The sequence below is a fragment of the Kryptolebias marmoratus genome, linkage group LG19 (genome assembly GCF_001649575.2).
Source record: "Kryptolebias marmoratus isolate JLee-2015 linkage group LG19, ASM164957v2, whole genome shotgun sequence".
NCBI classification, from domain to species: Eukaryota; Metazoa; Chordata; class Actinopteri; order Cyprinodontiformes; family Rivulidae; genus Kryptolebias; species Kryptolebias marmoratus.
The window spans coordinates 7443073-7469550 of NC_051448.1; the positions used below are offsets into that span (position 1 = coordinate 7443073).

General features: G+C 40.7%; 3 protein-coding genes across 4 annotated transcripts; 1 reads left to right on the plus strand and 2 right to left on the minus strand.

Annotated features, from left to right (window-relative positions):
* The first annotated feature begins 536 nt into the window (after positions 1-536).
* On the plus strand, positions 537-7976 carry rd3 (retinal degeneration 3, GUCY2D regulator). Its single transcript, XM_017412020.3, has 3 exons — positions 537-691; positions 3076-3381; positions 6549-7976. The coding sequence occupies exons 2-3, from the start codon at positions 3092-3094 to the stop codon at positions 6904-6906; spliced, it is 648 nt and encodes a 215-aa protein (XP_017267509.1). The 5' UTR covers positions 537-691; positions 3076-3091; the 3' UTR covers positions 6907-7976.
* si:ch211-22i13.2 (uncharacterized protein LOC553945 homolog) lies at positions 7419-10950 on the minus strand. 2 transcript variants are annotated; one of them, XM_017412022.3, is made up of 7 exons: positions 10769-10950; positions 10386-10458; positions 9725-9883; positions 9032-9090; positions 8855-8941; positions 8551-8640; positions 7419-8463 (listed from the first exon to the last, which is right to left on the minus strand). In XM_017412022.3, exons 1-7 carry the CDS (start codon positions 10769-10771, stop codon positions 8413-8415), a joined length of 522 nt encoding a protein of 173 aa, XP_017267511.1. In that variant the 5' UTR covers positions 10772-10950; the 3' UTR covers positions 7419-8412. The 2 variants fall into 2 exon arrangements, with proteins under 2 accessions (XP_017267511.1, XP_017267510.1); XM_017412021.3 differs by having other exon boundaries at positions 10368-10458; positions 10769-10949.
* A 975-nt stretch (positions 10951-11925) lies between these two features.
* rhag (Rh associated glycoprotein) lies at positions 11926-23709 on the minus strand. Its single transcript, XM_017412036.3, has 10 exons — positions 23426-23709; positions 18034-18217; positions 17113-17263; positions 16879-17026; positions 15733-15899; positions 15509-15646; positions 14336-14457; positions 14187-14257; positions 13993-14066; positions 11926-13223 (listed from the first exon to the last, which is right to left on the minus strand). The coding sequence occupies exons 1-10, from the start codon at positions 23598-23600 to the stop codon at positions 13149-13151; spliced, it is 1305 nt and encodes a 434-aa protein (XP_017267525.1). The 5' UTR covers positions 23601-23709; the 3' UTR covers positions 11926-13148.
* Positions 23710-26478: the final 2769 nt, after the last annotated feature.

The window sequence follows — 26478 nt, forward strand, 5'->3', positions numbered from 1 at the left end:
TTACGGCGTGCCGGAGACAGAGGAAGACGAGGAGGACTTTAAGGTGACTGTGAATATGTGCAGAAAGAAACCCGTCTGAGGTTCGTTCCTCCCACCTACACGCCGAACAAACGCCACCCACACAGTGACTCCACATTCAGTTTGGATTCGATTACCTACATCAAGCTAAAAAGAAAATAAAAAAAACGTTAGATAACACATCCTGTAAATCTGTGGGACGTTAATTCACACGGTGTGACCTCACAACACATTTTCCTCTGCCCGCCTCGCCGCTGTCCTCCCTATCTGCGTCTCCATCGCTCTCCGGCTCCCGCTTTCAGCTGATGGAGCTTATTGTGGACAAATAGGCTTAGGAGCATCGCTATGGCAACGGCGAATCGCGAAAAGCTACATAAGCACTTCATCGGTGGGGTGGGGGGTGGCTCCCCGTGGAGATGGTGCCCTCAACCTCCGGCAACAAGTAGAGGCAGGCCGAGGAGGCTCCTGGGAGGAGGACGAGGAGGACGAGGAACACTGAGAGGAGGACGAGGAGGACGAGGAGGAAGAGCAGCTCTCTTCTGTCTCTGCGTTTCATCTCAACACTCTTCAGGATCCAACGGGCTCTCTGATGTCGGAGGACTTACAGTGTTCTGCTCTGCTCTGATTTTGTTTTTTTGTTTTTCTGTGGAGTCCAACTCAAAACTAACAAGAGGTAAGACAAAAAAAAGCACATTTTTTACAATCTTATCAATTCTGTTTGAAGTAAAAGCTAAAAACTGGCTTAATAAACTGATGTTTCTCTAATAAAAACTGGTTTTGTGTCTATAACCTGCAGACTTAAAACCAAACCTACTGTGTGAAAAGAGAACAACACATCGACAGATCATTACATAAGGAGTCATTTCTCCAACTAAACATTGAAAATATTTAAATTTCACCAATAGGAAACACTCTAAAATCTCTTTTTTTATCTTTACATTTTAACTAATTTCATTTTAGATGAATTTGGATGTTTGGTTATGAAAAAATAAAGAAGTTTATGAGTTTTTCTTTAAAAACTGGTTGATAAATGGAAAAATAATGGAGCGTTTTGGTAATAAAAGCCCTGTTTGTTTGTTTATTGTTAATTTTTACCAATTTTACTCACAGAACTGGAAAATTTCTTAACTTTCAGGCTGAATTATCCAAAGTAAATTTATTTCATGAAGCAACAAAACGAATCATTTGCTTCTTTTTTCACTCCATTTAAGATTTTCAGTTTTCCTCCCTGAACACAGTTCAATGTGGAATATCAGGATTATTTTCCTCTTGTGGGTAAGTCAGGCAGAACAGGACGCATCCTTACGTTTTCCCCCCCAAAAGTTAAACGATACAAAATGAACGGCGTTAAAGATCTCGGAGCAGATGCTGAGAGTCGTTCTGCTGGCTGCAGATCGAGGAGCAGGTGCGGCCCTAATCTCAGTTTGTCGAGGTTAATCTGACCCCGTCGTCGCCCCCAAACCCGCCCAGACGAGCGAAGCGTGGACAGCAGCTTCAGCCGCATGCCAACAGATTAACGTTAGAGAAGACAGCACGTGTACACGGCGAGAGGTCGAGTCTAAAACACTTCTTAGGAGTTCGAACTTCTGTCTGGATGTTTATTTTTGCTCTGATATTAAACATGAATGACCAGAGTCCTCAAACGCCTCCACGGCTGGAATCCGATGCATTTTATCTGTGGTTTAAATGATCGATTCTTTAATTTTCTGCTGCAATAACTAAAAAAAAATTTTTAAAAAACTCTGGTTCAGCATCCAGGCCTGAGTTTTTCTGTTTGTTTCTGCACATCTGACTTCCTGCTGTACGGTTTGTTATTTTAGCCGTTCGTTCATCAAAACATTCGGCTCATCGTGTCACTTTTATACTTTTCAACATATTTCACTTCATTTACAAATATTTTCCCATTGAAATACATTTGCTTTAATTCCTTAAAAACATCATAATCTTGGAAATCCGCTTCAACAAACTTGCTCCAGTTTTTCTTTTAGCTGCTGTTCTGCTACTTTCAGCTTTTAAATAGCTTCCTGCTGGTTTCAGCCAGCCTTTTCTACCTTTAGCTTCCAGCTAGCTTTTTGCTACATTCAACTTTTAGCTAGCAATTTGCTACTTTTAGCTTCTAGCTGTTGTTTTGCTACCATTAGATAGCCCTTTTTTTTAGCTTTTTGCAACTATTAGCTTTAGCGGTTGTTTTGCTACTTTAGTTGTTTTTTTTTGTTTTTCAGGCAGCATTTTGCTTCTTTCAGCTTTCAGCTCGTGTTCTGTGTTTTTAGCTTTAACAAGGCAGTTTCAGCTCGTTCAGCTACGTCGTTCAGCACTCGGCATCCACCCTGGTTTCTAACAGAAGATTTAATTTCTCTAATTTAGTTCACAAAGTAACAAGTTGATCATAAAATCCTGATTAAACCCGGTCGCTGTAGTCAGAATACATCAATCAGCTGCGGAGGCGCCACTTTTCTTTCTTTCTTTCTTTCTTTCTGTAGTTTTGGGACAAAAAGCTTCGCAGCTCAAAGGTTCTGATTGTGGCTGTGAGCAGATGTGACACCTGCAGAACAAAGAGCTGCCGGACGCGGCGCCTTTCACTGATGAATAAATCATTTCAGCTCTTATCTGTTAGAAATAAAGCTTAAAGCCTCCACCTGTTTATTCAGGATTCCTGCAAAGAGAAATGACAAACTTATTCAGTTTTTTTTTATTTGTGGAGGAAATAAGCTGCATAAAGTGAGTATTTTTCTAAAGTATTTGAGTATTATTTTGTCAAACTCAAAAATCTTCACAGAAATCAGTCGATTCAAGCAACTGTTTGAACATCCAGACATCCATTTTCTTCCCGAGTCGCGGGATGCTGGTGTCTGTCTCCAGCAGTCCCTGTCCAAGAGGCAGGGGACACCCTGGACAGGTCCCAAGTCTCCAAGAGGCAGGGGACACCCTGGACAGGTCCCAAGTCCACCAGAGGGACAATTTAGAGTTACTAATGAACCTGTCATGCATGTTTTTAGTCTGTGGGAGGAAACCGGAGTCCGTCTCAACGTGTTAACTTTGCGTCGCCTTCTCTCTCAGGAAACTAAAGGAGGTCATGGCCTCCTGGTTCGGCTGGAACGAGTCGTATTACCGGAGCCCCCGCAGGGACCCAGCCGACGTGGTCACAGACACCCTGATGCTGGAGTTCAGCTGGCAGCTGAAGGAGACGGAGAGGCAGCAGAGGGAGAGGGAGAGCGAGTACCGACGCCTGAAGACCGGCGTGGATTACAGCTGGCTGGCCAGCACGCCGCGCTCCTCCTTCAACATCAGCACCGGGGAGAGGCTGGCGCTGGAGGACCTGTGCGCCAAGGTGCCCCCGTCCTGCTGCGGCCTGGTCATACTCAAGTAAGGAGGCCGAGCTCAGAAACGGAGCCGCTTCTTGTTTTTAATAACCTTTACAGCTCGAACAGAAACAGTCAGCATGTTATTCACAGGGTTTGACCAAAACTGCTTCTCATCAGTTTAAAACTCTGGCATGAAAGCCGGTTGCGATATGCAACCTTTCAAGAAATGATGGGCCTTTTATTTTGAAAGGCTGTTAAAGGAGCTCATCTTTCTAGTCACCTTCTAGTCATGAAATAAAAACAAAAACAGAGGAGTATTTCTTGTAACATATCAGCCAAACATTAGCACGTATTTATCCTGTTGCGTCATTTTTAGATTTGAGAGAACCTGATGGGGCTGAAGCTCAGGTATTTGATCCTGACGTCAGACCCAACTTTCTTGTTGATCTCTTGTTGAGTTTGTGTTAAAAGAAAAGTCCTGCAGATCTTTTAACAGTCGGCGCAGACCAAGAAGTGCTGCAGGTGTCACGTAGCTGTATAAAAACAGTCCATTTAGGATTTTACAGCTTTTTATATTCCTTCTCCTGTCGTGACTGAATACAGTCAACTCTTCTAAGGTCAGCAGAGAGAATCTGACCTCCAACAACCTTAAAAAGTCAGAAACTTTTCCACCAACACGTGTCATCTGAGCCCTTTCGCCTTGCGGATGTCTAATCTTACGATTAATTCAGTCTAATCTTTCATTAAGGACAGCGGCTCTCCACCGATCAGCCGCAGAGAGTTTTTAGATATTCTCATTACTGCGGCGGATTAAAAACGCTGCAGCAAAACCAGAAGTTTCATTTTCACTCCAGCTCTCCCGAGCCCCCTAATCAAGGCCGGATTAACACTCCGATCCGACAGATTAAATGAAAGCAGTTAAGTTAATTGCTTAAAATGTTTGCTAATTTTACGGCCATGTTCAAAATTTAATGAAAACTTTAAACTAGAATCACCACCTGAATCACTGACCTGATCTGTTAATGCTCCCTTTAAATCCGAACCAAGAAAACAATGACAAACAGGAAAGCATCCAATAAAAAGGGATTAATTGGGACTTTTACACCGGTTGATGTGGAAAGGTGGGCACTTCTCGCTAAAGAGATCAGGCTTTCCGAAAGAAATGTGAGCAAAAAGACCTTTTAGGCGTCATCGCCGAAACGGACGAGGAGACATTAAGTCGAGAAAGGCGATCAGCGGGCTGACGACTCCGTCATCCAGCGCGTCTCCATCCTTTAATCTGCAGCGGAGAGGCTCTGAGCTCATTTTAACACCTGTTCCCAGAAGTCTGCTGAGGTCTCCTGATCGACTCTGACAGGGATGATGTGGCGAGGTGGAGTTAAAAACAACAACAACAACAATCAGAGCGTAGCTTTACGAATAAATGTCCAAAAATGTGAGGGAGAACCAGGAAGTGTTAAACAGCATTTCTAGTTCTAACATTTTCTTTGTCCATCCACTTCTTCAGAACTATTATTACAACAAAAGCGTCCTGACAAGTCGGGACTCAGGAGGCTGCGGTTTCTGCTCTGACTAAGCAGGATTTGCTGCAGTCGGTGGGAACAACTCTCAGCTGAACACTTGTTGGGCAACACGTTCCCGGGAGGCGTGTTGAGGCAAAGCCACTTTGTGGAGCGGCGGCTGGAAGTTCGGCGTTAACGCAGGCGGGGAGCCAATGTTAACATTTTCATGGGTTTGTTTTTCAAACAAAGGGCTCAAATCCAGCTTAAGGAGACTGTATAGTTCACAGAATCCACCTGCGTGGGAAACATGTGGAAAGATTCACACCAACGAGGCTGTAATTCACTACTTTTGATGATAGTTTGAGCGAACTGTTCCCTGTTCAATGTTTTAATGTGATTTCTTTATGTTTTGCTTCTAAAGAACCAGACCGTCTCATAGTCTTTAAAAGTGGCCTCCATCAATAGTTCTTCAGGCTTTCTTTTGTATTTCGCTTTGTGTTTATTTTTTATTTATTTCACTGACACCACTGCCTCATGGAGAACATGAGGCAGTGGTGTCCAATCCTGGTCCTGGAGGGCCACCGTCCTGCGTGTTTTAGATGTTTCTCTGCTCTTCAGCAGGTCTTCAGGTCCTGCAGGAGCCTGTTCATCACTCAGTCATTCAAATCAGGCACGTCAAAGCAGAGAAACAACTAAAACTTGCAGGACGGTGGCCCTCCAGGACCAGGACTGGACACCACTTCTCGCTTTATATCAAGTTTTCAGCTAACAGAGGCTCGAGGATCACCTCGTTGGTGCTAAAATCATATTTTATGTGTCAAAATGTGTTATCGTTTGTATGTTTTCATATCTTCAACTAGGAGAATTGGAACAAATTGTGTAACAAAGCTCGTGAATATCCATTTTGTAATCGTTCTGTGTCGACACAACACTGATTCATTGCTTAACCTTAGAAGATATTTAATGCTTGAATGATTCATGGAAAGAAAATGATTTTTTGGGGGGTAATGCCAAAGTCCAAAATACCATTAAAGGATGTTTCGAAATCCTGAAGGAATATTATGACTCCTTAAATGACGAGACGGTCTGACTCAGCTCCTTAGAAGCAAAATGTAAAGAATCAAAGGATGACTCAGCAGTTTACTGGTTGTTTGCAGCTTTTATTCAAGGATGAAGCTGAAAATGTTCTCTTTAACATTACATCTACCACATTATCATCCTTTAAAAGGCCACCGTAAGCAAGATTACTTTAACAATGTACTACAGAAAGTTGCAAAAGGTTTCTGATGACCGGCCTGTTTTATTGTTTTTTAAAAATACAGCTTTAATGTTTTGTTTAAATAAAGGAATGCATATCGCCCGCCGCCTGGCCTGACAAAGATTTAAACAAAGATCTCAGGTGGTTTGTCAGCACTCTACCCCAACGCCACATTTTAGCTCAATAGTTGTTAAAAAAATTAGAGTTAGGACCCTTTTAGTGCTCGCTAATGTCAGCTGGCTGCGGCAGCCATCTTGAATGAGGTTGAATCCCAAAGTCAGTCCGTTGCAGATGTTCATCCAGTGATTACGTTCTGAGTTTCATTAAAATCTATCCAGTGGTTCATGAAACACAGGTAATTACATGATTGCCCACCTTTCGTGGCAGATAATAAAAGCCGTTTTGTCATCTGAAGAGCGGGAGAAAATGTATTTTCCTTGTGTTTGTTTTCTGTACTGCTTGGCTCAGGTTTAGGGACGCCCTGCAGTCCAACGAGCCCGAGGTGCACGAGGTGTCCGGCCTGTTCCGATCCGTCCTCCTGGAGGCTCTGGACCACCTGAAGGAGGAGCAGGAGGCGCAGCGGCTGACCCGTCAGTGGAACAACAAGCGCGCCATGAGCATGAACTTCAGGTCCCGCATCAAGATCAACCCGTTCGGGAGCACGGTGGGCCTCAACTCCGCCGTGGCCAACGGGACGGGGCTGAGCGACCTGAAAACCGTGTCAGAAGACGTGGAGAAGGGGATGGAGACGGAGGAGAGGCTGCAGAGGGTGTGGAGCATGCCCGACTTCAGATACAAAGGAACCAGCAGCAGCAAGGTGGTCTGATGTGAGGCGTTCAGGGACAGATATTACAGGCGGACATTTTCAGTGGGAGTAACAAATCTCCAGGACTCAGATAGGACAGTATGTCCACTTTGCACCAGGCCAAGGATCACCTGACAGGGTCATTTTCTGAAGTTTTTCAGCACTTGAAACAGTTTTAAATGTTGCCTGAGATTATCTTTTGCGAAGCTTTTTCCCTTATTTTGTAGAAAACTTTGCCCCGATACTTTGATGGATATTTACTTTAGCCTTATAGGAGATATTTATGTGATTTAAAAGCTTTTTTGTCGCAGAAGACACCATTTGTTAGGTCAGATTACTTAAAGAGGAAAAGTAAAAGATAATATAAAGGAATGAAAAGCCTGTATGGTGAATAATATTTTCTGTATGAGGAAGACTTTGTTAAAACGGGTACTGTAGTTCACTTTAACGCCACTCGAAGTGTGACTCACGCTCCGTGTTTCAAACAACGCACAAGAACTCTGCAGCAAGAACCGCTGTCCAACGCTGAAGGCTTTCCTCCTACGCTTTTTTTTTATTTTCAAAAACATGTCAAAAGAACACAATATGGGAAGGAATAGTCATTTTTGAGTGAAACATTTCAAAGTAAAAGCTTTTCAGCAGTTTAATTCCTGTCTATTTTTCCTTTCAGTCATTGCTCCTTCACCCATAGAACTGGTTTTACACAAGCAAAACTGATTAAATATTATATTTCAAGGCGGGAGATTTAAAGAAACGTGAGGAATAAAGACAGACTGTAATAATCAAATTATAAAACAGTTGATTCTCATGATGAACAAGGATTTAAACGCCAATTTCAGTCCAGACGGAGAACAGCTGCTCCCAAAACTCGAAGGTTACAGAGAAAACTTAACCATCAGGTTTCTAAAATAAATGGGGCTCAAACACGTACTCTTTTTAAAAGGTGGTTTAAAAAGCAGAAGTTTATAGACGATCTCATATTAGAGTTAGCTGAGAGATCTGGGGAAGTGCTCTTCTTTTTGCAGGAGAACATGTAAAGTCTGGATAAATGCTTGCAGGTACAGGTTGTCTAATCTGCGTTTCCATATGAAGCTCAAATCAAAAAACCTTGATTTAGCTCTGCAGACGTCAAAGACAGACTGGACGGTGGATTTGTCTTTTGAACGATGATGGCATCGTTCAGGAGTCTAAATTGGCAGAGCAGTCGTTTAAAGGTGTTCACGGGTAAGAGGCAGGTAGATTTAATTTCTGATCTGATCACGAACAAAGCTTCTTACGTAACAAAGACTATCAGACTGACCTGAAGATAATCACCTGCTATCGGACTGAATGTCTCTGTTTCCTGGAAGAGACGGCGTCTCCTCCACTCAGTCCAGCTCGCTGCTGCCCCCCTGTGGCGGTACAAGTCACTCGTTTTTCCTGCTTTCTGTTGGAAAGCTCCAATTCTTTTCCTGTTTCTGGAAAGCGAAGTTTGTTGCTTCCTGAGTTCTGCTGACACATCAGACAGGAGAGGCGTCCGCGGTGGCGTCACAGGGTAGAGTTCAGGAACTCCAGCAGCTCTGCTCGATTTTTATCCCTCTGACAACAAAAGGAGGAACGGCATTAAACTATATCCATAAAACGACACCGGCTTGTTTTTATACAAAAGAGGAAATCTGAAATTACCTGCTTGTCTTTTTTTGACTTCTTTACTTTCATCTTTATCTTCTTCCCTGAAATCATGCTGTACTTTCCTTTTTTTCTTTCCTTCAAGTACTGAAAGTAAAACAAACGCTTGAATTTTAACATTAAACTGACTGAATCTTGTAAATTACTAACTGAATTTAAACAGCTTTAGATGCTGGTTATGAATCCAACACACTATTCTATTTATGGAGGAAATATCTGCTTTATGAACACACCTTACAGGAAACTCTTAGCCTTAGTTTTAATCAGAACATTAATAAAATATTAGTGAATATTTAGCTACCTTAGAGATCTGAACAGGCCCCGAGTTCTCTCTTCCTTTTGATTTCTTGTCCTTTTTGTGCTTATGCCTCTTTTCTCGCTTTCCTTTCTGTTAAAGAAACAAGAAAAACGTGTAAAAATATGTCTTAGAAAGATGTAAAAATGTAGCAGCACAGAAAGTAAAACATGTTCTTGTTACCTTTTTGTTCTTCTCCTTTTTCCTTTTCTTTGACTGTTTTCTGGATTTACTGCGAGAGTCTGAAAACAACAACAACAAAGACGACACGTTGTAAACTAATTAGAGGTTTAAATATATACTTGGGTAGTTCACAATAACAGGGATGTGGTTGTGATGTAGGACAGACAACAAAACAAATCTATTAGCACTGATATGAGAAGTTAATCAGACTGCAAACAAAGTTATCAAAGACTCTGACGTACACAGAGCAGCAAATCAAATGTTTTTGTTCATTAAATCAGATCTTCGGGGAAAACCGTCTGCTCTTTATCTGCAAGTGATCACATAATATTTTTGTGTTTATCCTACAAACAACCGAGGTCCTCGGTAACAATATAGAAGTGAGTAACATCCTATTTATCTGATAGTACTGGTTTACAACAGTAGGTTTCTCCCAGCTGTGCCTGGACAGAAGACAGCTGCAAAGTGACACCATATCCTCTGCCAGTCAAAAAAGTTGCGTTCTGGAGCGCAAGCGATGCAAAAAGCTCTTTTACGTCTCTCTGAAGCAGCCGGAGCTCCAAACAATAAAAAGCCTGTGTAAATGTATCTGTTTAAATGTGAGCTTGTGTCTTTAAGGTGTTTAAACCTCTTAAAAAAATCAAACAAATTAAATTTGAAAAGCCTGAAAAAGACTTTCAAGACTTTGCTTACCACTGCTACTCGAGCTGCTCCGACTGCTGCTGGATGAACGCGATGAACCCGAAGAAGAGGGTGACGATGATGACGAGGAGGAGGATGATGAAGACGAGGAGCTGGAGGATGAGGAGGAAGATCTATCACGGCTTCGTTTCCGCTTCCTTTTTTCTTGTTCTAATAAAGAACAAAGCACAAAGTCAAAACAAGGACTCCTTTTTTTGATCGTCTCAGCTGTAAAATATGAATCCTACATATTCTTACTCTCTTTATCCTTAACTTCAAATCCAATAACACTCAACAGCTGACAGGTTGTAGACCATTTTGGCTACATTCACATATAAAAATATACAATACTCTATAAAACCTATAGGACCTTTCAAGCACTTGTGCTGTATCACCTGGAGCTGATGTAGGACGGCTGCATGTCAACTAACTTTCTACTATACTATCTTTCTATTGCTTGTTTTCTATTACATTTCTCTTGAAGATGACCCAATATTCTCATTAGTACCTAAAGCAAGTGTTGCTTTGCTCTGTTTTATGCTTTAAATGATAAAATCGACACATTAAAACCAAAAGGGAAAGGAGGAGGACCAGGGAAATCAACTGGATTGGAGATTTAATTCATAATAACAGGGATGTGGGTGTGAAATGATACCACAATCTGATATCTTGCCATCGCTTCTGGATCTCCTCCTTTCTTCTGTTCTGGACGTGGAGCTGGACACCCTGCATTCCGCTTTCGTTGACTGAAACCATAAAGAGAAGTTTGCTGTTTTAATGTTTACTGCTCTGTGGCTGCGTCCTGGAAGCAAAATGAAACTGATCACCACTGAAATGTAATAAGGTTTTCATTGAATCCAATCAAATAGTACACTTTGGCACAGTAAAACTCTATTTAACAAATTAAAATAGATATCCCAAGGCGTGCAACTGCGAAGCGTAAAATAAGTCGTTAAAAGACTTTAGATGTTAATTGTTTTTTTTAGTGTTGCTTATGTTAGCATCATCCGGCTAAAGCTAACTCATAATGTCTTTAAAAAGAGGTTCTGTACTCACCATAGTGACGAGTTAAAACATTCAGCAACCCATCTGTTTACTGACACCCCCCAAAACCCGGAGAAAATGTTTTAACTCTTTATTTATTTGCAGTTACGTCCGGTAAACTAGCAATAGTTAGCAATCTTTACATATTTCATATCCCACAATGCACCGCGGCTAGCTTCGTTCAAAAAACAACGGCGCCAGAATCGACGCAGCGCCCCTAGCGGCGAGGGGGTGAAAACACAGGCGGCCGCGATCACGTGACGGGAAATCAGGCTCCTCTTTTGTTTAGCTTTTATAGTTTTTGTATTTTTATTTTCCATGTGTGGATGAAGTCATATGTATATCAGCGACTCGATATCCGTCAAACTCGTCAATGTTTGAATGTAAACAAACAACTTGTAATTGTTGGCAACAAAACACGACTGCTGATTTCTTATAAATTATAATTTATAAGAAATCAGCAGTCGTATTTTGTTGTATGCTGTAGACTTCTGGTAGTTAATGTTGCACTTAGTAGTTCTTTTTATCACAGATGATACTCATTTACAAAACTGTCAAATCAAAACTGAAAAATTATGTATTTCTGCCGCCTTTATGACTTTAACTTCACAGTGTGAAAGCTTAAAACATGAGTCTGAATAAGTGCCTCTGCACTCGTCCGTCTTTGTTCTACTCTGCCCACAAACTGTCCACCAACCTCCGTTTGCTTGCTTTATTTATATATTTAACTTTGTTTTATTCAAAATAGACATTTATTTTTGATTTCTCTTAATCACAAAGAAAAAGTGGACACTATCTTACCTGCAGCAGACAGCAGTCAAGTTTCGTTTACTAAATAACACAACCAAATAAACACTACAGAGAGGAATGGTTTAGTTTTAGCGTTAAATACGACCGTAACTATTTAATTTTAAGTACAGTGAATATACCTTTGGCCACATGATGGTGCTAGATGAGAAGATCTGCAAATAATTCAACTTGGAGAGAAGCTGAGGCATTTATTTTATCCTCATACGCCTCAAATTTAAGCATGCTCTTTCATTAAAAAGAGTGAGACTGATCACTTATGTTTGTTTGTTACTCTTAATTAAACTAAATAAAAGAAGCAATTCATAACGGAACTATTCTACAAAATAATAGGATGAATGTTGATTGATGCAACTCTTAAAACCTTTTGCACAAAACAGTTTTATTGTACAAAAACATCTTTATTATGACAGTATTAGTATATCATACAAATAGGACTCAGTGTCCACTTTATAAACAAATAAAATAAAATAAAAATCTGATAGGTTTCAGTGTTTCAGGCATCAGAAAATCATCGAACAAACCTGATTATGTTTCATGTGAAAAGTCTATTTTTTAGTCAGTTTCATCAAGCTTTCAGTTTTATGTTGCCAAAGGAGACACTTAGAAATATTTCAGCACTGAAAAAACAATGAAAGTGATGAGTTAAGCAGATGTTTAAGGTTCAACAACTCATCAGTGAGGAAAGCAGAAAACGGCTGAAAAGCAACTGCAGTTACTCAGTACCGGATGTGATCGTTCGCTTTGATGAAACTGACCGTGTCGATCCATTCAAGAACTAAACTGTACACAAAAACAAAAAACAAACAAAAACAAAGAAAATTCCTAAAAACGCAGCTCGCTCAGTGAGAGAGACCTTCTGCTAAACTGTAAAAGTTTCATCAGAAGGATAGAAAATGCTTTGAAGTAGCAGAAGATAATAAGAAATATAGATATTTATTAGTTAGGACGTTATGCGACCGCAGGAGGACTGACTCCTCTGAGGAAGACTGACTCCTCTCAGGAGGACTCTGACTCCTCTTAGGAGGACTGAGCCCTCTCAGGAGGACTGACTCCTAACAGGAGGACTCTCTCCTCTCGGGAGGACCGGGCTCCAGTGATGAAGATGAAGATGAAGCTGCAGACGAAGCTGTTTTCACCTCCTGCTTTTGGCAAATGTGGTGAAAACGTCTGAAAAAATACACACTATAGTAAGATCCTAAAACATGCTTGTATGCTTTTTAAAAAATATTAAAAAAAGCTTATAAAAGTTGCTGTTTTCCAGCACAAAGTGGTTCATAAATGTTGGGGTTTCTTTCTTTTTTTATTTTTAAATCAAAATGTTCATTGTAAAAAAATTTTTGTTCCGGTTTTTGTTTTCAAACAAATCAAGTTAACAAAACTTTTGCTTTTTGTGTTTGATCTAGATTTCTCTTTGCTAATTATAAAATTAACCTGCGCTGTGACTAAAAACAGCCTGTGTGTAATATCTTTATATGCAGGATGCCTAAAAGGGTTATCTATCTATTTTTGTATTTCAAAATAAAAGACTAGCTGACAGCTAAAGCTAAAGTCGTGTTTTTTTCTCTGGATGATGTGCAGATATTTAAACTTCTGCTTTGTTCTTCGAATGGTCTTCATGATCCAAATTGCCTTCGTTCTCCTCCTCTTCCTCAGGAACCTAGAAGACACGTCATGTTATAATTAAAGTCCTGAAAGATGCAAATCTGCCTGAAGCAAACAAACGCAGCAGAGTTCGATAAAAGACAAAAATACTTTTGTTTATCAACTTCAAAACTGGAGAAACTGCAGTTTTTGCAAAAACAAAAAGCAGTGTGAATCCTGAGAGCTGAATGACGGCTGAAATGTGCTGAAGAACTTCGGTCATTAAAGGTAAAAGAAACAAAACAGTAGCTAAAAACCAAACATAGCAAAATGCAAACAAAAGCTAAAATTAGCTAGTATAAGCTAAAAGTAACAAAAGCAAAGTAAAAGCTAAATGAGGCAGAATGGCACCTAAAACCTGAAAGTAACAAAAAGCTAGCCAAAAGCCAAAAGTAGCTAAATGTTAGCTGAAAGCTAAACGTATTGAAAGAAGGCAAAACTGGAGCAAGTTTCCTGAAGCAGGTTTCAAAGAGAACAATGATTTTGAAAGATCTAAAGAGATCTTGATGTAATTCTAATACTTGAGCACAAAGGCACATATTTTAAAAAGTTCAAAGAAGCCAAAAGTCTCAGTGATGAGCTGAACGTTTTGATTTATGAACGGCTGAAATAGCACAAAGTTTACAGAATTCGTTGGATTGGAATAAGCATGAAAACAACAGCGTGAGATAAACGGTTGCACTGAAGCTCTGGATCTTATCTAGTTAATAACCGAACATCAGGTGAGGTCATCACCCGGCGATCGGAGGTCAGAGGTCAGATTTCTGAGGAACCAGAGTTCTCACCTCCCAGTAAAGCGAGTCATCGAAGCAGTTCTGGTCCGGAGGCTGACCCCAGAATGGCAACTTCATTATTAAACCTTGGTGAAGAAAACAAAAGCGTCTGATTAAGCTGTCGCTGTGCATTTTGGACATCATAAAGCATTTCCTTTCAGCGACAACCTCTCTGTGTTTGGGTTTTTTTGGGTTCCTTCACCCACCTGTGATAGCTCCTCCGATCAAAGCAAACCCGAGGGATGAAGCCAAGGCTGCAGCTTGCATGGATGCATGGCTGAGATTTAAACACAGACAGAGATTACTCCCAAGCAACAACACTGTATGTGCAAACATTATTTTATGTCAGATTTACCCGTCTTTCTTCCCCATAGCCACAGCTATGATGCCAGCCAGTCCACCGAGGATGCCCGGCATGCCGTGCAGGTTGTGGACGCCGCAGGTGTCCTGGATGCCCAGTTTGGAGGCCAAGACGGGCTACGAAGGAGGCAAAAAAAAACCAAATAAAACTCCTATTTAAAAGCTGGCATGAAGTCCTCTAAGTTTAAAACAGTTTAATTGCAAACAACAATTTATCGGTTTACAGAAAAGGACAATCCGAGTTCTCCAGAGCCAGATGTGACCTTTTCAAATTTCATGGTTTTTTTTTCTGGCCAACAGACTCAGACATATGAACGTCGAACAGACAAGCTCATTATGAAGCTGACATTCAAGAGAGGAATCTTTGCCTGAAATAATTAATCGGTTATGACAGATGTGGCGTAGTTTTTTTTTTTTTTTTCTCCAAGGGTGGTAAATTAAACGAAGAGGCTTCTTACTCATGAACCTGTCGTGATCTGCGGTTTTTGTTTTATTTCATGTCCTTTTCATTTTCTGAGATCTGTTGGGTTCAGTTGGTGTCTTTGCGGCCCGTCAGTCAGTCCTGCTCCTCATCACTTCCTGTCTATTTGAACTCCTGGTTTTCAGTTCGTCTTCAGTCGGTCGTGCTGTTTGTCTTCGTTTCTTCGTGTCTTTGTTTTGTTGTGTTTTCACTAAATGTCTTTTTTTCAACCAGTCCTCGAGTCAAGGCTGCATACTTGGGTCCTGTCTCACAATACTTGACAGAAGAGTGATTAAATTGATTAGAAATTCACTTTAAACTCGTTGCATTTGATTTGCTAATCTTCCTGTTAGGATTTATTAGAACAAGCCACACTGAAAAATTAATAACTGCTTTTAGAGTTTACAGATTATACAAGACGCAAGAGAAAATGTCAACCTAATTTTGTACATTTCGTTGTTATATTTTTATTCTTTTAATCAGCCACTGCTGAAAGCGAGAGGGGATAATGTTTTTGCCTGTGTCTCTGTTCATTTGTCTTCAGCGTTAGCGAAATATCTCATGGACCACTGGACTAACTTTAATGAATCACTGGTTGGACCTCTAAAACTGACCAACTTTTGGAATCAGCCCCATTCAAGATGGCCGGCACAGCTAACATGCCGAGTGGCTTGAGTCTTCTTCCAGCTTGCGTTTTTGTTAACTCACAGAGAGGTATTTGAAGCCCAGGGTAGAGATGATGCCAGCAACAAATCCGATCAGCATGGCGCCGAATGGATCGATGTTCATGTCAGCGCAGGTTCCCACCGCAACTCCACCCGCCAAGGTGGCGTTCTGGATGTGCACCTGAACAAAGATAAACATATATAACCGAGTTACCGACCGAACGTTTGAGTTTAAAACGAGTTTAGGTGGTGGGGAAGGGGCCGGACCATGTCCAGCTTTCCTTTGTGCTCCACCAGGCTGGAGATGGCGTAGGCTGAGAGCACGCAGGCAGCCAGGGAGAGGTAGGTGTTGATCACAGCGGTGAGCTGAGGGAGGCCCGGGTCGGCGATGGCCGAGTTAAAACTGGGCCAGAACATCCACAGGAAGACAGTTCCTGCAGAAGAAGACGATTAGTAAACACCCATTCGGACTCAACTCCCAGGAATCAATTATTGGATGCACATCTGCAACCTCTGGAGCCAACCTGATTCAAAATGGCCGCCAAAGTATACCACATAACTCAGTCATCTCTGCAGACATTGAGCTAAAGCTTGGTGAGGTAGTAGCTGAGAGTGATCCCTAACACGTACTCTGAGCGCTAACAGATTGCAAACTTTAGCTCAAAAGGCAACAGGGCATATGGATTCCTTCAAGGAATGCCAGTCCTTTATTTTTATATTATGCATAAATTAGAAAAACTAGAATGATTTGCTCATCATTGTGCTTGGTGACCAGGTTAACTATCAGCAATATAAACCTATAATTCTGTATGATTCAAACAACGCAGCAGCATGCTAACTTATAGAGGCTGTACAGCACTTTAACGGGATCAGTGCATAAAAAAAGAGTTGATTACTGCAAACGACTTCTCTTCCATGAGGGAGACACTTTAGGTTTGGAGAATGGTGAGAACCCTCCAACTTTCCAAGCTGTTGACATCTGACTTGAGATGAAATGCACCATCAGGCATGAAAATCAAATTAAATAAATTGAATAAATCTACCCAGTCTGTCAAATAACTGTGCACCCAGTGACTTTATGCATTGTTTTCGAATATAATGGTCTCTTTTATTTTTATTAGCCTTTTTGCACCTTTAGTTGGCCTTTTATTGAAATGTTTTAACTTAGTTTGATTAGTTGGCCTTTGGTACTCTTAGTTAGCCTTTCGGTACTTTTAGTTTATCCTAGCTTGTATCATTTCTGACCTGTCCAGCTGAGGTTTTTAAATCCTAGTTTAGCTTATTATCAGTTTTTTATATCTTAGTTTGGTGTTTTATGACTCTGTGTTTCTGTATTTTCATGATGTAAAGTGCTTTGAACCGTCTTGTTGCAGAAAAGTGCTAAATAAAGAAATTTGACCTGACTCGACTCACCAATCATAGCAAAAATATCAGAGTGGTACACCGATCCGTCGTTCTCGTGTCCGTCTCTTAAATTAGGCCGGTAAAGAACTCGTGCCACAGCCAGGCCGAAGTAAGCTCCGAAAGCATGGATGATCATCGATGCTCCAACATCATTAGCCTGTAAAGAAGAGAGCATCTCTCAGTGTTTCATGAAATCCTGTTTTCGTATTGACACATGAGCGTTTGTGTTCTCTATAAACCTACTCCCAGGATTTCTGCCACCAGGTGCTCATTGATGGAGAAGATGGTGATCTCCAGAAGGGTCATGATGAGGAGCTGAACGGGGCTGGTTTTACCCAGAACGGCGCCGAAGGAGATCAGGACCGTAGCTGTGCTAAAGTCTGCATTGATCATTCTGAGGGAGCGAGAAGAAGTGATTGATTTGTGGTATTCCATGACGCTGATTCAGCATCCACATTTGGAAATCTAACTACTTCTGCAAAATTTGTGCTATTTTAATCGTTCACAGTATCAAAACCTTCAGCTCATTTAGGAAATGGGTGCTCTGAATTTTGTTTTTTGTATCTTTTATACTTTTTAAAAAACATTTCTCTTTATTTGAAAATGTTTTCCCGATAGAAATACATCAAGATCTCTTCAGTTCCTTCGAAAACGTGGTTCTGTTTGAAACCTGCTTTGCATGCTTGCTCTAATTTTTAATCTTTTTCTGCTACTTTTGGATAACCATTACTTGTAGCTTCTAGCTACTGTATAGCTACGTGTAGCTTTAAACCATCGTTCGGCTGTTTTTAGTTATTCATTCTATTCCGTTTAGTCAAAGTTTTGCTAAATTTAGCTGCTATTTCGACAATTTTAATTTTAGCATAAGTTTAGATAGATTTTGCTTCAGTTTTGCTAATTTTTTGCATCTATTTTGCTCATTTAAGCATCCGTTATGCTAATTGTTTTGTTGTTTTTTTTGGCTTCAGCTTGTGTTCAGGTCATTTTAGTCTCTGTTCTGTTTAATTGTAGCTTCTGGTCTGCTTGTTTTAACTCTAACAGCTCACTTTTTACCTTCTTCAGCATGTTCTCAGTTTGAAAACTGCTTTAAACTAATTTATTTTGAAATGTTTTGCATATTTCTGGATAACTGCATTAAAACAAAGAGTCCTTTCGGAGACGTACTTGAAGATGCTGACTTTAATCTTGCCGCCGTCCAGGTGCCAGATGCCCTGCATGAGGAGGCCCCACTGCAGGCCGAAGGCGGCCAGGAGCATGTTGATGCCCACGCTGCTGAACCCGTACTTCTTGAGGAACGTCATGAGGAAGCCGAAGCCGATGAAGATCATCACGTGGACGTCCTGAAACACTGGAGACACACGAGGAGAGGTCAGCTCTGCTGCCGCCGCTGCTTAATAAGCACATGAAACTTAATCAGATGAGACAATTTAATAAAACGCTGCCTTTAATTTAAAGTGAGGTACTTGGCGCAGTGGTATCTTCTTCTTTTTATAGTTCAAATGACTTCTGGACAGAAAAGGAGTCATTTCCCTCAACAATGGCTGCCTTGTTTGTCATGACCTGTTAGCTGCAGAAGCAATTTAATCACACTATGAACGGCCTTCTGGGAATAAAAACCCTCTAACTCGGTCTGTTGCCCCTTTTTCAATTAAGTGCATATGATCTTCACAAGTTTAAACTGATAAAGTCTCAAGGAAGGAGACAAATTTGGAGCGCTGTTGCACTGAAAAAGGCCATGGGATTTAAAGTTTATTATCACCCATAGCCGTGGGAAGTTTGTCTGTCTGTCAGCAAAACATATCATGAACCAACGAGAGGATTTTAACTTCTTGGAGTTAACCCAGTTCAAGATGGCCGCCACAGCTGATCATAACTCAGTCAGATTTAGTTAAGATCAAATAAGATCAAATTTGCAGCTGAGACACATTCCCAACACATACTTTGAGCACTTAGACAACAAGAGGTCTTTGTTTCAAGCTTTAGCACGCGAGGAGGCGGGCGATATGCATTCCTTCAAAGAATGCTGGTTTCCTAATTTTGGAAACAGTGAGGTTGTGGCTGTTTTATTGACAGGAAGAACACACCAGTAAACAAACACGTTCGAAGGGTTATGTCCAGGTACTTTGGAGCAGGGCTCATCATTGCGGCGGGAAGTCGGGCTCCTGTTTCCTCGAAGCGATGTTTCCTCGATATGATGAGCTTCTCATGTGGGAAAAGCATCAAGGTGGAGACATGTGGGCTGGGAAACAATAGGGCTCATTTCCTCAGTTCTTGATGAGCGGTTGGTGCAATCTATGTATTGTCTGTTGTCGACTGCTGCGATGCGTCCAAAAGGTTTTCAAAGGTTGGCCAGGTGGGGACCACTGGCACTCTGTTTTAAAAATGGTTTTCCAGGCTTATAAAACAACTCTTTCTCCAAAACTCTTTCTCTGATGTGCAACCCCCCCAAAAAACAATATGTTAGGTGATAATAAACCTGCACACTTTTGCATGATACTGTTTGTTTAGTTTGTTGCTGTTACAACATACAGTAAATGTACAGTATGTGCTCTGAGTCGATTGGTGCTGAGGCTGCTGAATCTATCAGGTATTTTGTTTATTAATTTATTTTTATTTATTATTGTTGGAGATTTGGGACTGTGAGTGTGCCAGACAACCAGGTCCAGGAAATTGTTCCATTTGGTTAAGAAACAGTTGAGGAATTTGTTGTTTCTGTGTTTACATAAAACACAATAAATGCTTAGTTTTTTAAATTTTTTTTTAGATTAGATTAGATTGGATGAAACTTTATTGTCCCCAGGGGCAACTTGCTTTGATAAATACATTATCTCAAAATATTAATGAGGCAGACACTGACGGGGATAAATGAACAATTGTACTTTTTTGAGAACAATACTCACAACAATAATGATAACAATGTGAACATCCTCAGTGATGATCACTTCGCACATTTTCCAGCTATATCCAGACCCAAAAAATGGATTTTGTTGGCCTGAAGGTGCTTCAAGTTGTGTAAGTTTTGATTAAACTGAAAACCAGAATGGTCTGGGTTCATAAAACCCACACCATTGGGAGATGGGAGATGGGAGATGGGAGAATGGCCATAACTTGAGGACAACTTATAGGAATTTTTGCCGGGAGTTGAGTAAACCTTTGAGCTGAACAGACGGACTGATGCATTCAGCACCATTGGCATAAACGAGTATACAGTACATTTGTGTGGTAACACGGACGCTGTTCGGATAAGAAAACAGCGACAAACTGAACAAAAGTCGACACGCAAAGGTGTAGAAGTTTAATATTAGCTGATGTATTATTTACAACAGAGAAAGATTTGTCTTATAAGCCTGATAAACAATGAAAAATAGGCCCTCGTTTGGCTAGATTTCTGCTCTTTTCTCCAAACTCTGCGCTCTATGACTGACGTTGATCAAAATGACCAAACTATCCTTTTAATAAGAGGCTAACCTGCTAATGATTTGATTCAAATATATTTTATTACTAGTCTTTTCTTTGTGTCTTTAATTGTGAAGACTTAGAGGTGTTTACAGCCCCGATATCACGTTTAATTCAGATCACATTTCCCCAACATGCAGGAAATTATAGCTCATGTTCGAACTGCAAAACGCTTAAAAAAACACGACTTTAACGCAGTATTTAAAATGCATCCACACACTTTTACACGAACAGCATTTAAACAAAGAGTGTGTAATCAGATCTGCTTTGTGGAGGGGAAAAAAGATAACTTTCTGTTATTTTTAATGGAGTTTTTAATGGAGGTTACTGATTAAAAAAAGCCTCTGCTTGATTAGACAAAAAAAGCATTCTTTGTATCTCCTCATCTTGTCTTTTGATCAACGTTATCAGCGCTAAGCACAACATGTGCAGCAGCCCATTAAAGTTCAGCTATCAGATCGGGCTTGAAGCCAGATGAAGCTGAGGAAAGCCTGCTTTCCTCTTGAGTTACTCTTTGAAGCCCCTTTCTGAGTCCCAGCTGGGCGACTCAGACTCGCGGTCCTTGCAGTGAGAGGTTCGGAGTGAGAGAAAAGCTGGAAAAGCAGCCGTTTGGCAGCGCTGTGTGGGGGAGTCGACAGGAGAACCCCCCCGAGGAGAGCCGACTGATGAGGAGTGATGGAAGCGCAGCAACAATTATAGCTGAATTATTTGAAACAATGCATAACCTCGCCTTTGATGTCTTCCTTTTGCATGTCAGCCACTCATTAGGATGAAATTAGAAGCATGTGTCGTTACGTTACACTGGAATATCAGAATGTCCTTCAGTCAGTCATCGTTACAGACCGTAAAAGATGGAAAATCATACACCTGTGTTTGTTTTTTGTCTTTATCTGTTAGCAAAATATCTCATGAACCACTGATTGTGTTTTCATTAAACTCTCAGAAAGTAATTATTGGATTCACAGCTAATTAACTCGTACTACAAACACAAAAATGTCTATAATTCAGTCAATTTTACAGATATTGAGCTAAAATTTAGGGTGGTAGTAGCTGAAAGTCATCTGCAACACATACTCCAAACACTAACAGATCAGCGTAGTTTCATTTGTAAAATAATCATGATAAAATAATTTCATGATGATCAGTTCTCAAAAGTGCCCTTAAAATTATTCCGTCAAAATATTTTGTCCTGTATCTCTGAAAGAAAACGATCAAATTTTCCAAAAAAATGTGCAGCTCAATCAGGATTAGTGTGCTCTGACGTTTGGTAGGGGTTTCCTGCACAGCATAGACAAACTGAGCAAAAAAACAAAAACAAAAAAACCCACTGATGATTAAAGGGATTTTGGCAAAACAGATGAGAGAACCCAGCCCTGTTTGGAGCTCTCCAGCTCAGGTGGACTTCACAGTAGAAACATCATTTAAAGTTTAAACAGCTCACAGAAAGTTGGACTGTACGTCTCTGAGCTGTCATTTTGATTGTTTTTATGGTTCTTTCACAATGGCAAGTTTAAGTTTTATGATTTTGAAGATTTTTTTCCACAGAGTGTTCTGCTGTCGATGATGTCACTCAACAACAAGCTCCTAAAACTCCCACAACAATTTTTTTTGGTACATAAACAAATTATACATCAAACTGTTGAGGTTTTTGTTTTCTTTCATCCAGTGTCTCTCTCACTGCTGTAGGATTTATGGTTTTCTCTCAAATCCATCCAAAATGCAGAGAACGCACAGCTAAACAGCCACAGACTTCCTTCATATTGCAGCTCTTCAAAACTAAAAGTTAAGGGTGTTTTTAATTTGTTGTATTTCCTGCATAAAAAAGAGTTGAAACATAAAATTTCACGTGTCCCCATCAGCGTCTTCTTCCGCTCACGGTTCAACAATCTGTAAAATCCGACTTAGAGTCTTTGCACAGCGACTGTTTGTTTGAGGCTTATTTTTTAGTCTGCTGTCAGGGAGTGATAGACACAGATGCATGGTCACCATAGTGACCATAGCCAGCCACTGGCAGCAGCTTAAACATTTCCTTGGATCTTGGTTCTCTTTGCAGTTTTTATACAGTTTACACATCAAAATGTTGGCATTTCTTTTCTTCGCTTAGATTATTACATCACTGATGATGGGAATTTAAAAAGGAGCTGCTTTGGTGGCCTTCAGAAATGTTCTAGTTCCAAGAAAATCTGCTCATTTTTCTTCCTTTAAAACAATAAATACAAATGGTTGGTTATATCATATAGTGGATCTTTGCACAACAACCAAAAAGCCTAAAAATTTTTCACGTTTCTGTTGTTGTAGATTCATCTTATCAACAATAATCACAAACGTTTCAACATTTTACTGAACGATGTTTGCTGACATTTGTAGATTTGCATTTATATATATTAAAAAAGACAATAAAAATGTCTACATAGAAAAATAAAGTAATTCAAAGCAAAGCTTTAAAAAATGGAAAATTCTTCATCCATCAAATGTTTTCTTGCAGGACAGTTTAATGTAACTGGATTATCCTATCTGAAGTGAAAAACTGTCGTGTTTTTGAGGCTGAACTAATCTCCGTCACTCACGCCTGCCCCACCCAATCATTGGCAGATATTTGTACGGTAAAGCAGCGGTTTGTGGCTGCATCCTAATGCAGATAAGTATTTCAGAAACAGAGAGGAGTTCAACTGTAGAAAACGACTTTCACTTCCTAATAATAGTACCACCTTGAAAATTAGATTTTTTTCTCCTGTTTTACTCTTTTGCTTCATGTGTGACTTTTAGAGAGAAGCAACCGCATCTGTAAATCTGCTCTGGAAAAAAAAAAAAACCCTTTTGAATGCTTTAATTTTCATTTGCCAAATAACGAAGAGTTAATCCACTAATGCAGAGTTGTTCCTGTGGAAGAGGGCAGCTCTAAAATAAAGTTTTGTTCCAACACCAGCCGCCTCCCACTAATCTCACCAAGTCAGAGAAACACAGCACAAGTGTTCCTGGTATTTTCTCAGATGTTAGGATGCGTTCAGCTAAGTGAAACGATGCAACCTGTGGAAACTGATGCAGCATGTTAGTCTGTAACCTTCCAGGAGCAGCTGAGCGACCGAACGCCGAGACTTACTGGGGTAGAGCTTCAAAGGCTTTTCTTCAGTTTTATTGTGACCGTGGGCGTCGTCATGGTGACCCTTCCCATCATCGTAGACCACAAACACCGCATACAGGATGATGGTGATAACCTCCAAAAGCAAGGCCAGGATGGGGAACTTCAGCCTCATGTTGGTGGCGTACGCAGGCATCCTCGGACCAACTCTGCTTATCTCTCAGCAGCTTTCTGCGAGTCCGTCCCTCCCTGTCTGTCTGACTGACTGTCTGTCTGTCTGTCTGTATTCAGGGCTGTGTAAAAAGGGGGAAGAAAGCGACGGCTGGTTTTAAACTGGTCCGGGTTTCGGTCGCGACCAATGACGGGCCAGAAGGTCGGGGCCTCGGTGGTGAACACCCACCCGCCCCACGAGGGATGGGTTTCCTCTGCGGACCGTGGAGAAGACAGAGCAAAACACAAATGACACCAAGTGGACATGGAGGAAGGACTTAACGACTCGTTTGTTTTTCACTGTCATAAGTTATTTTTAACTTAAAGGGAAAGTTCAGATTATCTAAAGGTGGGGTTCTGTTGGAAGGCTATGAACAATACATATTTTATCTGTTGTAGATAACTTATTAAATGAGATCAAATAAAGGTTTAGCATTTATTTAAAATCCTGCGACGCATGTCACGCTCAGTTTATGTGTTGCTACTGGCTCTCAGACTCTATGCATCAAATAAAAAGCCTCATTTGCAACTATTGCTTATAAACCCCTAAAGCTAAAATGCATGTTTTACTAATGAGAAAAATACTACATTATTTTCCCCTCAGATACTAACCTCTTAAAGGGACGGTCTGTTGATTTCTGAAGGGATGTTCTGTTAAATAGTTAGCGCCGACGTCAGTCACAGAGCACAGAGAGAAGGGCAAATATTAGCTACAGGCTAGCCAAACTGGGCCTTTTATGTTGTTTTTTTCAGGCTTATAGAGGAACTCTTTTTCATAAATGTCATACCAGTCTGAAAGAACGCTACATTACTCCACAGTTGTTTGTTTAACTTGTTGTGTTACCAGGTGAGTGTCATTCTCCTGTATCAGTCCTCCTGATCACTGTGGGACCTCATGGTGAAAAGAAGTATAAAATACAGGGCGGCAGTGTCCAATCCTGGTCCTGGAGGGCCTCGATCCTGCAGGTTTTAGTTGTTTCTCTGCTTTGACACACCTAATCTGAATGACTGAGTGATTTACAGGTTCCTGCAGAACCTGAAGACCTACTGAAGAGCAAAGAAACATCTAAAACAGGGGTCTCCGATCCTGGTCCTTGAGGGCCACCATCCTGCAAGTTTTCCTTGTTTCCCTGCTCCAACACCTGATTCAGTGGTTAAATCACCTCTTCATTATCTGCAGAAGCCTGTTAATGATACACTGATTCAAATCAGGTGTGTTGGAGCAGAGGAACAAGTAAAACCTGCAGGATGGTGGGCCTCGAGGACCAGGATTGGGCACCACTGGTTTAGAGTATAAAGTTAAAACTTCAAATGCTCGTTGCTTTTAAATATTTGTAGAAATTTTTTAAAAATTTCAACTTTCCACCAGTAAACAAACATGCAAAACAGCGTTTCTGAAGCTCTACGAGTCGTCTCACGTTCCTTCCAGCAGCTCTGCATTTTGTCATCCCACACATGACGGTGTGTGTTAGCGTCATCTGTGTGCAGTGCTTTAGGCATGCATGTGTGCACGGAGGGATGTCAGAAAGTAAAGTGTTTTAAAGAACCATTCTCATGCCACAATGTCCTTCGCAGAAAATCAAGACCATACTCTGAAAAACTCTCAGGTAGCAAAAAACAGATAAAAGATCCGATAAGATCGATAAAAAACTTATGAACATGGCATCCAAAGCACCTTATTTTAAGACATTGGTATTAATGCTCCAACCTCGAGTATTAAATTTGATGTTAGGAAACATCAGCAGATCCTGACCCGATGACTGAAACGTACGAGCTGAGGACTGCGGCTTTACTGGAAGGCCTGTCATCGCAGCGTCCCTTAATGTTTGCACAAAGCCCCGAAAATAAACTAAAAATGCAGGAACACTAATAAAAAGATGATGAAGCTGGGAGTGAAGCTGGGGGCAGTAAAACTTTACGGGAGTTTTCCTTGTTATGCAGTTTAATATTTCTTCCCTGTTATATCGTGGAAAAGTTATTAAAAAGCAGACCGACAGAAACGTGATGCTTATTGGATGTCCCTCAGAATACTCATAGGATAATCCTATGAAAACATGACGTGTTCATAGTGCCATATTTGTGTTTTCACTCATAATGAAATTATCTGAGCACGTCTTCTTTTGCCTTCTTTCCCATTGGAAACCATCCAACCACAAGTCAGCCCTGATCGGCCTTAAAATTTGGATTCAGTGAGCATCTCCCTCAGAGATTGTATTTGCTTCTCATCGAATTACCTCGGGGCGAGAGGTCCTCGTTGAAGGCCCCGAGTTTTACAAATGAGTTGAGTAGCTAATCGCGCCGAGCGACACATTACTGTTTGTCTTGGAGCGGTTGAAGGTTTTCTCAGGTCTTTTGGGAAATTACTTCCAAATGTTGAAAAGATAAGAAAAAAGTAATCTCTTTGAATCATTATTCCATCAGCGTTCGTTGCTGTTTTCTACTAATTTCTTGGCTTCCTGTGATGTTTTTTGTTTTTTTCATTGGATGTAGCCACAGTGTAACTTTTTTTACCCGTGTGTGCATTTGTTTGTCTGTGATATAAAAGAACTCTCAGAAAGTAATCATTTGAATGTACATTACAACTCGTAGACCTCTTTTTAGATGTGTAGTTTTTTGTTTTTTTGCATTGGTAGTTTTACAGATTTATTTAAAAGACCAAAACCATGCATGCTAGGTTGATTGGTAACTTTAAATTGGTGTGTGTGAGAGTGTGAATGGTTGTTTGTCTCTGTGTCCCTGTGATGGACTTGTGACCTGTCCAGGGTGTCCCCCGCCTGGATGGATGGATGGATGGATGGATGGATGGATGAATGGATGGATGGATGGATGGTTGGATGGATGGATGGATGGATGGATGGATGGAT